General features: G+C 36.3%; 1 protein-coding gene across 1 annotated transcript; it reads right to left on the bottom strand.

Moving 5' to 3' along the window:
* Positions 1-1,557: 1,557 nt before the first annotated feature.
* On the bottom strand, positions 1,558-9,930 carry LOC147385160 (RING/U-box superfamily protein). The gene is made up of 8 exons (XM_086425460.1): positions 8,672-9,930; positions 7,539-7,615; positions 7,201-7,369; positions 5,788-5,876; positions 5,230-5,394; positions 4,951-5,028; positions 3,012-3,115; positions 1,558-2,037 (listed from the first exon to the last, which is right to left on the bottom strand). Exons 1-8 carry the CDS (start codon positions 9,321-9,323, stop codon positions 1,932-1,934), a joined length of 1,440 nt encoding a protein of 479 aa, XP_086281586.1. The 5' UTR covers positions 9,324-9,930; the 3' UTR covers positions 1,558-1,931.
* Between the last annotated feature and the right edge of the window lie 556 nt (positions 9,931-10,486).

Raw genomic sequence — 10,486 nt, 5'->3', positions numbered from 1 at the left:
ATTTTGACCCACCACTTGATGGATCTATGTGCCAAAACTCAGTTTGATTGTTGATTTTTATCCATTGGTATAGAGTTAATTTTCCTTTATATACTTGAGAACATGGTTTCAAAACTCGTCTGAGACCGAGACGTATCGCCCGAGTTGTCTCAGTATCACCCATCAACAAGATGGACAGACAAGTCAATTTATCGGACGAGATTTAAAACCCACGTTTAATTTACCCATCGTTGAATGAGACATCTTAAATTTATCGGAAAACTCGTCCGAGATGACTGGGTCTCGTTCACGGACAACACAAGATGTCGAAACAAGTTTTCAAACGATGCTTACGAGAAGTTATATTTAAGGACTTTCCAATTCAATTCTATAAGGGAGCCCAATTCAATTCTATAATCTGAATCTTTCCCATAATCCATTTTAGAATCCAAAGTAACTTATTGGATTACAAAACTGATTATTCCATGATCAGAATCAGAAACTGACTAAAATCATAAATGTAGCATGACTAGCTTCTTGGGACTTTGAAATCCATTTATTGCTTCTTCTTCTTTTGGTGCCGAGGTTATAATTTTGTGCTTATGTGTATATTATTTCATGTCAGAACTGTAGAAATAGGACACCGAAATGAAATTCTAATCTTTCTGAAAATCAGTTTCTAAAAAGTGTAGCCGAATATGCGCAATTCTTGAAATCAATTGCCATAATCTGAGATTATGACAATACAAAGCAAACATGGATCTGTAATTTGATCTAAATTGTTCAATCAACAGCGACATTTAAAAGATTTCAAGGACCGCTGTGTTTGGATTGAGAGAAATGGAAAGAAGAGAGAACACATGAGCTTCACTCCATTTCTCCTGTTTTGATTGTTAGGTGGGGAGAGAAGAGGAAAATGGTGAATTTTCCCTCTCCAAAAGTGGGGAGATTTGAAGAGAAACCCTTTTAAAATATTTTATAATTCCAACTCTACCCCAAAATCTCTTTTAAGACATTTTAAAATTTCGAAGTTGTCCCAATTTCTCTCCAACCAATCCAAACATGCAGGAGAGATAATGGGTTTCTCCTCTCTTCTCCCCACTTCTCTCAACCCAAACAAAGTGTAAATGAATGTTTAATTTGGAAAATCTGACATGCAAGCTGAATATGTCATATGGCCCTGGCCCTGATAGAGCAAGACACCAAAAATTGGGGAAGTAGGACGGTTCGAGCTGCTTGGTTAGAGCATTTATTATAATCACCCGGGGTTTGGTTCGTGATCCATGTCTAGATTGGAGCAGTGGTTTTCTGCTTTGAGTACACATGGATCCTTCAATTAGTTCTCAACGAAAACTCAAACATTCAACATTGCGTAATTTATCTGGTATTTAACCCTAGGCATGCACTAATTATTTGTAAGGCCTTTTCTTTATGTAATAAACTAATATCACTAACTTTTGTTAGAAATGAACAAGAAAAGACAGACTTGTATTAATTTATTAGCATTTCATTTGTTATGTAAACAAAGATCACTAATTTTTGTTGGAAATGGACAATAAAAATGATGCAAGGTTAGTATTTTGAGAATGATCATTCATATATCAGTAAAATAACTTGTACAGATGTTTATATATAAGGCCTCTCATGTTTCACAGTTTCGAAGAAAAAAAAATCCTTAAGTGGCCCTTGGGTACATGTATTCTAAACCCTCGTGGAGTACAACATATATGAACACAAAGCCAATCTTTAATTTCAGAGGCGCACCTTCCCAATGATTTCTTGTTGTAACACGGAAGAGCGGAGAATAATAAGTATAAATACATTCAGAATTACCTGGAAAGATAAAGATTTTCTGAATAACACTGCCCATTGAGGAAGGGTTCCGAGGAAGCCAAAAAAAAAAGGAAGGGGTGAGGGAGGGCTTCACGGACTTTTCCAGTGAGTAGCTATTGTTAGAAAAACTGGAAGAACAGACTGGTTGACCCATCACCGAAGGATTTCAGATCGGCTGGATTTACCAAGGCCCTGCACAAAGGGCATGTTCGTTCCCTCTCAAACCTGAAAACAAGAAATCTTTAAATCCCCAAAAATAAAAAGAGAGTTTGTATTCAGTTAGCTATTACAAGCGAATACATGGAACTACTACACAAATAGACAATCATTATTGCAGTAGATATTTACCAATACAACATGTTAACAATTAGTTTGTATCAGATCCACACCAAGTTTTTCAATCTGCTATTAGAAGCAAAAATATCACAGCTGAGGTTAGGAAGAATAACCACAATAAGATCTAGTAAGAGAAATGTCTATCTCACTAATCTTTTTTTTTTTTTTTTTTGGATTTTATGATAATGTCTTCAACTATGACCAATTTGTTACTTTAGAATTACTACAGAGGCAAGTAACAAATAATAGAGCAAATGACAAGATTGAGAAGTGTGCTTAGGAAAATGATGTTACAACAGATGGCTCAAGTGTTCATCAAATAAATAAAAAGGAGATGACACCTTGTAAACCTTGATTACAAGTACAAAGTCGAGGGAAATCCTAATATATGTCCCTTGTACCCTCTAGAGGGGAGAGAAGACCATCAAAATGGTTTAAAATGCTGATTATTATGTTCGTAATTCATTAAAAATGAAAACATAAAGGATTAAAAAGAAATAATTCCAAAATAACCTTAATAAATTATTGGGTCTCCAAAAACATGATCAAAAAAATTTTAAAAACTCTAGTGCCTGACCTCCAAGGTTTCAAGAAAAACACCAATATTTTCCAAGTTTCTCAGTGTCATCATAAACCTAAGTCTCCTCTTTCCTAACATGACCATTTATTGACCAAATTGTTTCAGCTCGACTTGTTTTATAACTGAATCCAACTCCTACACACATTAACATATCTTGGTAGCGAAAAACATGCAACAAAGAAGATACAATGTACCAAAAGAAAAAGCATATAAAAACATTACCATATACTAATCATGAATGCCATAAGAAAAAACGGAAATCTAAAAACAAAAGGTAACTTACCACTCTGATACACAGTCTTCACAAAAAATATGTTTACAGCGAAGTAAGATTGGAGCATGCATCTTCTCCTGGCAAATAGCACAAAGATCACCTGCTGCATTAACCTGCATCAAAACAATGGAGAAATTTTCTTTTAAATAGGAAAGAATAACCAAATAATCATATGATAAGACTCAAGTGCATCATGCCATACAACTCAAATAATGTATTCATTCATCGCATTACCACATACAATACCAGTCCGAGTGTGTGTTTATCAAAACAATATCTTCAATAAGGAGTGGTTTCTTGGCCCCGAGTGCTTTAGCCAGTAATAGATAAAATCTAGGATGGCATTATTGCCACTAACAAATGTGTGGGGAAGGGAAAGAGGAAAGGCAGATTTGTCTTGTAAAATGATATACAAAATCTCCATCTTACTTGAAAAATGGTTAGTGATGAGAGTAAACTTGTTCTTTTATAATATGTTTTATTTATTTTTTGTTAAAAAAGCATACGTCAAACTCTATATAACATATATATGCAATATGGTAATGGTCCGAGTTGGGCACTATTAGGCCCTAGCCCGGCCCTGACTTAATGGGCAGGATCAGCCCTGCCTGTTGCGGGCTCAAGATCAAGGCTCTAAACCTTATTTTCATGGGTGGGACAAGTTAGCAAGCCAAATTGACAGCTGTACTAGCACCCAGGAATTGGAATGTCCAATAAAAATTGTTAGTCTAGAAATAACCCAAAACGACCACTTTTGTATAGTCTATCATAAATAAGGATGGAGAGATTGAGGAAGATATTGCTCATAGGATCAGAGCTGGATGGTTAAAGTGAGGTGTGCTACTTGATTGATGCATACCAATCAATTAAAAAGAAAATTTTATAAAACAATAATACGACCAGCTATGCTTTTTTAGTTGAATGTTGGGCAGTCAAGAACATCATGTTAATATGTATAAGTAAACTCTAATAAGCGACAAACTAAGAGAAAATCGACTAGGATGGTTTGAGCACATTGAACAAAGACCAATTACAGCCCAAGCTAGAAGAAATATTTGAAGTTGAAGGTTCTAAAAGAGTAAGAGGGAGAACAAAAAGAACATGGATTGAGATAGTGAAAGTAGATATGAACACATTTTCAATAACAAAACATGTGGCTCTAGACAAAGTAGAATGGAAGAATAAAGATGAGGAAGTTGAGATAGAAGAGTGGAAAGACTAATAAAGACATTCGAGTAAATGTAGGAGTAACTCCAATAGGCGATAAACTAAGAGAAAGTTGACTAGGATGGTTTGAGCACATTGAACAAAGACCAATTACAGCTCAAGCTAGAAAAAATATTCAAGTTGAAGGTTCTAAAAGAGCAAGAGGAAGAAACAAAAGAACATGGATTGAGATAGTGAAAGTGGATATGAACACACTTTCAATAACAAAGGATGTGGCCCTAGACAGAGTAGAATGGAAGAACAAGATGGCATTAGGCTTTGATGATGATAATGATGATTCATGACACACAAGAAGCAAAAGTTACAAGTGGAATCATAGGTCTGGATGAAGAAGTTGAAAGGTGGACCCATAAGGAAGTTCACCTAGCATTTCCAAGTGGTTGTTATGCAAGTAGATAACTTGGATGAGAACCCAATTATCTAAAAATATCAGAACATCTTGTCTCCCAACACAAGGTTCAATGAACCATTGGTGAGTAACCAACAGAAGTGCACAGAGAACCTCTTGTCTCAGGCCTAGATGTGAGAATTGAAGAAGATAATTGTGGACACACAATGAGGAGCGACCAAAACAAGGGTTGGTGAGGGGACACGGGTGAGATAGGGAGTTCACCGTCCAGTCATACAATCTCCAATTTCCAACATTAGAAAACTAGGAGCATTTTTTCTTTAAAAATAAAAACAGACAAAGATTAGCTTCAGCAAAGAAATCCACTCTGACCTGTTCAAATGTGGCATGAGATCCATAATGGACCTCTTTACGTGACAATGCCTTTAATGCAGCACAGAAGGATTGGACCTGGACAACACAAACCCAAAAATAAATACATAAAGAAAATGTATTATCAATGTGCTTAATACGAAGCCCTACACGGCCTGCAAGAGTTCTTAAGGATTTGGAAGACAAACAATAAAATATCAAATAAATATTTTCTACAGATAATTAACCCAAAAAAAAAAAGAAAAAGGAAGAGAGAGAGCGTTTACATAAAAATCATACCTTCTCAACAACTGATGTGAGCTTGAAAGTAAGGTACAATCCTGTAGTTAGTGATGAAAAGAGGCTTCCATATTCCTTGTTTAAGAAGAATCGGTACCATACAGGAGTTGGCAACAAGGCACGGTACAACAGCAGTAGATACTCAACTAGAGTCAGCATTTGGCCCTAGAAACTCAAGAGAACAATGTCAGAAAATTGAGGTAGACACTATGGTGCATCCAAGAGCACCATATCACATGCATCAACATAAGATGCTAAAGGATGTTTTTATAGTAAAATCATTTTTTTTACTATTTTAGTGAACCGTATCTTTACAATCTAAATTTCTATACAAATGAGCGAGCTTGAGCACCCGGCAATTCTCTCCTACATGGCACGAGTATCCTTTTGACCATATCAGCATTTGCCCAAATAACAGCATATAATCCTACTGGTCCTATTTCAGTTCTAAAATCCTAGCTTTGGCCCTACTCTCTCCAGCATACAAAAATGCTTGGAAGTTTTTTTTTTTCATTCATGTGTGTGCATGAAAATGTTCACACATGTATGCTATCTTACCTGCTTACGATAATTCCGACCTCTGCTATTCTTGTAATACATCAGTAGCACACATTTGAAAACCATTGCTGCCTGGCGCACCATTGTATCTGAAGAATGAACCAATTCTAAGAAAATTAGATTGAGATACTGTCATTCAATATTATAACTTATAGAAAAGATAAAAAAACCCATGCATGATATAGTTCCAAACAAAAGGGACCAAAGAAAATATTTAAGAAGCTTGAGGGAGAAAGGGTGACATTACAAGATATTCATAGTAAGCAGGAATTATAAATTGTACCAATTAAACATTTGCAGATAGAAGAACTCAAGATACACAAGTGCATTTTAAGCACCAAATCTTAACCAATAAGTAAGTATCTATACAAGAAAAGACAGAAGTATAACGCTGCAGAAATTCCCCACACCCAAACATAGAAAATGAGAGGAAAGAGAATACAATGAATTAACGAGATGAACTGGATAGATTTGCTTGGCCAACCACAAATTTTAGGGATAAGTCTTCGATGATGATTGCAATGAGACAGGAATGGGATTTGCTAGAAAAAATAGTCCACATTGAAAGGAGAAACCTAAGAATGCCTCTATGAATAGAAGCAAACCGAAATTGAAGGTATATATTTTCCGTAATTTCTAATTTCCAACATCTGCTTGCAATTTAAAAGTAATGATTTAAAAAGGTAAACAAAAAACAGTGACAAGGCCACTGAATGCAAGACTTTACAAAACACTCTCAAGGGAAACCGGGAATTTGAATAGGAATGCTCGTCAAGGTAAGAGGAAAGCTGGCCCCACTTGCACAAGTGGAAATCTCCCCTCCATTCATCATCTTTCTTCCACATGTTACCATGCAAGTGTATTTTGGTAATTACATGACTCTATGTAAATGACAAACACAGTCCTGCACATGTGCCAAAGAAACCATGCATATGAGGTTTTATTTCCACGTGCGAGCAAGATTAGCCTTCCTCCCAAGGTAATAGTGCTTTCTGGACTTTCATTTCTAGCCTGTTCATGATAATAGGCTCATAGTATGTTTTTTATCTTCTTCTTTTTTGTGAAGTACAGAAGGATTCTATTAGAAATAGGAAGGAAAGAGACCATACAGGCTAGAGGTCAACATGATCTACAAACTAAGAAGAAAGAAATAGAGAAAGATGGGGAAAAGAGGAAAATACAGAGAGGTTACCAATCCCCATTAACAATAAACTCCCATCTAAAAAACAATGTTCTCTATTTCTTTCGCTAACAATGTTCTTTGAATCAATCACCTTCACTAACGTAGTTATCAAAAAAAAAAAAAATCACTTTCACTAATATACATCTCTACCAAAGCAAAATAATAAATTGAATCCATTCCAGAAATAAATATGAAGGGATGAAAATATCTGAGGGTCAAATCCATCATACCGTTCACCATGATAATGAATACAGCATGCCAGAAAGGTGGTATTGCTTTTGGAGGAAGCATGACCAATGGATATAAAAGATCATCATTCCGATACCACCAGTAAACTCCAACCACATGAAGCATGAAAACTATAGTGATGCCAATGAGAACAGGAATTTTCCTCTCACCCTGCATAAAATTAATAAAAAAGAAAAAGAAGAATTAATGCATTATTATACAACTCAGCGGAAATATGATGGTAAAAAACCAAAATTTAAGCACAAATACAACGTATAGAGGATAATAGGTGCATATATAAGAAAACAAAACCATAAAAACGAGAAATATATTACAGCACCTTCAAAGCTGTCTGCTTCCGTAGAATATCATTTGACTTGAACATCACAGCAGCAATCCAAATTGTGACAAAGAAACCTGTGAGTTCATGCAGAAAGGCAATACGTCACTAACTTGAAGATGTTCAGAAAAATAAAAAGGTGGGGAAGGGGGAATTGATGCCACATACACAATATTTTTAATAACCATGACAAGAAGCATAAAAAGTTCAAAATACACATTGGTATCACTTCAATGACACCTTAAAAGGCCCACCTCCTTTAGCTTATTCCATCAGAAAATGGATCTTTGCTTTTGTTGTCATGAAATTGAAAAGCTATACGATGTTCGAGTGCCAAGCATGGTGTAAGAGATTTCAATTTTTGTGTGCATTCAAGTCACTTTTAAGGATTATCTTCTTGTCAAGAACTTTGATTGGGTCACTTTCTCTAGATTTCACGTTTCTGGTATGCTAGACTTTCGTGAAGACTCCGTGGCCTTCAGTGAATTGGAATTGGAGCACTAGCCAAACCAGCACAAACGATGCCACAGCTGGGGACTATTGTTTTTTTTTTCTTCCTTTAGGACCATATCCTATCATCACTACGAAAGACATGGACAGTAGATAGACATGTTGCATGTATTCGATCATTTAGATTTAATGAATTCTGTGTCTGATAATCTAAGTAATTTTTTTATGTATGGCAATGACAAATGTTTGTACTTCTAGACATTTTGTATCAACATTGACATGAAACCCCCATCCGATAATCCACCATTGAAATGATCATTTCCAAAAAGTCAATGCTTGAAATCATTCCAATGCGCCTAACAAACAATCAATTAATTTCCATCCAATAATAGCCTTTCAAAAGTTCTCCTAACATACATACTATCATTTTCCAGTAAATACATTTATTGAATCCATTCAACAAGCAAAGAAGAAGACCAAGATTTAAATTCATGTAGATGAAGTCTATTCTATAAAGTCCGATAATTGCAGTATGGAGTGCATTAAATCATGAAATTTACACTAAAACCACAAAATATAAACATATTCACTCCTATGAACTTGACTTTCTTATTCCACGAATGGGTCTTCATTAAATGTCTAAATAAAGACTAAAAGAAACAATAATCATCAAATCCAAATACCTTGCAAATGCTGTCGAATGAAAACAACCAACAGGAGCAAAGAAAAGGGCAGAATCTGTTCAATCCACCTCGCAACCTGCTGAATATCATATCTCTGATAAGAAGAATCCCTATTAGTACCTCCCCCACCATTACCAGCCTCCCCATTTGTGCTTCCATTTCCAGAATTAACAGCGGAGATCAAACCCGAACCCGATGATGACATCGAAACCCCCTCATTGGTCCCACTGTCATTCCCGACCTCTCCATGACGCGCTGCTGCTGCTGCAATCTGCTCAGTGGGGATGCCATCCTCTCCAGAGTTACATTCTCTTCCTTGACCAACTGGCGAAGCTGGCATGTCAGTTCCCACCCTTGCGTGCTCTTGTTCTCCGATTATCCGAATTGAAACCTCCCCACCACTGCTTCCCGCACCGGAATCATCCAACCGATTCCGCACGTGGTCCTGGAAACCAGATGCAACACCTCCATTGATCAAACCCTCCGTCTCTTGATGACTCGACCTTGCACGAAGAATACCAGAATACTCTAACAAAGCCGATAATGGCGCCTGTATGAAATTCGCAGTAGAAAATTGCAATCCAAATCTTCTTGAATTACTACTGCTCGAAGAATTCCTGTATGGATCAGAATTACTACTTGAAGTCTCCATCTCCACGAAACCCTAACTCTACCTCCAATCGTCTGTCAGAGAATAAACCTGGTATAATTATAACAAAAAGAAAAGGAAAATAAATAAACAACCGATTCTCCACCAACCCCAAACCAACGCCAAGAACTCCTTTCAACAGCTCATGAACCCGACCGACATAAATAGAAAAGATAATCACAGATTCTCCGTAAACGACTCAATTAAAAAGTAATTTCACTATCCAAAAATCCACCTAACGCTTTTCGAATCAATTTTGCAGATCATAACCCTAATATCGATCGATTTGCCCAATAAATCGAAGAGATTATACCGAAGAAGAGGAAAGATTAGAACAAATGAGATCGGAATTCGAAGATACTGATTCTTGATTCTCCCTAAATATATAAGCTACTTCTTCGATTGATGAATCAGAAATTCTAGGTTACAAATCCAAAAAACTAGGGTTTCTTCGTCTCCTGCCTCTCTCGTTCTCGTTGTCGCTGAAACAGTAGAAATAACGCAAAAAAGAAAGAATTTCGTTTTCTATAGCGTCTCTGACCTTTTCTCCTTTCTTGCTCTTTGGTTAGAGCGAGACAGTAAATTACACAAACTACGAGCCATTATTTCGATCAACGCGCGTACACATATATACATTAGATATTAGAATTATCGAAATGATCTCATGGTCCATGTATCAGTTTAAATAACTTGCATGCTTCCATCTAGGCCGTACATTTAGTAGGCTTTGATTTACACAAAATATTAATTATGATTCTAGTAATAAAATAATCTAGCCATTGACTGCCCTCGACTATAGGATTCAAATTGGATGGGGGACGATGTGGGACCAATCCAATAAGGATGTCTGGGTCCAAATTTGATCCATATCAATGGCGAATGGGTCAAATTTGGTTTGATACACAAGATCTATATACACTTCAAACATTTAAAAGACGAGTCATGATTTTCCAACGCCCCCATACGCTCCCCTGATGTGGCATGGGCTAGAACCATGGATCTTTTTTATCGGGATACACAATTGTGCATTCTCATAAACATGTGCAGTTGTATGTCTTGAGGAAAAGATCTATGATTCTAACACATGACACGCCAGGGGGTGTATGTCTAAAGAGGGTATCAGAAAATTAATTTTCTTACAAAAAATTATATATATCGACAAAACT

The sequence above is a fragment of the Akebia trifoliata genome, chromosome 15 (assembly GCF_017979445.1).
Source record: "Akebia trifoliata isolate Shusen 1 chromosome 15, ASM1797944v1, whole genome shotgun sequence".
Taxonomy (NCBI): domain Eukaryota; kingdom Viridiplantae; phylum Streptophyta; class Magnoliopsida; order Ranunculales; family Lardizabalaceae; genus Akebia; species Akebia trifoliata.
This window is presented reverse-complemented; position numbering and strand designations above follow the sequence as displayed.

Coding starts and splice junctions, on each gene's coding strand:
- LOC147385160 (XM_086425460.1), bottom strand. CDS start 9,323: ATGGAGACTTCAAGTAGTAATTCTGATCCATACAGGAATTCTTCGAGC. Junction 5,395..5,787: donor GTCGGAATTATCGTAAGCAG/GTAAGATAGCAT, acceptor TTGAGTTTCTAG/GGCCAAATGCTGACTCTAGT. Junction 2,038..3,011: donor GAAGACTGTGTATCAGAGTG/GTAAGTTACCTT, acceptor TCTTGTTTTCAG/GTTTGAGAGGGAACGAACAT.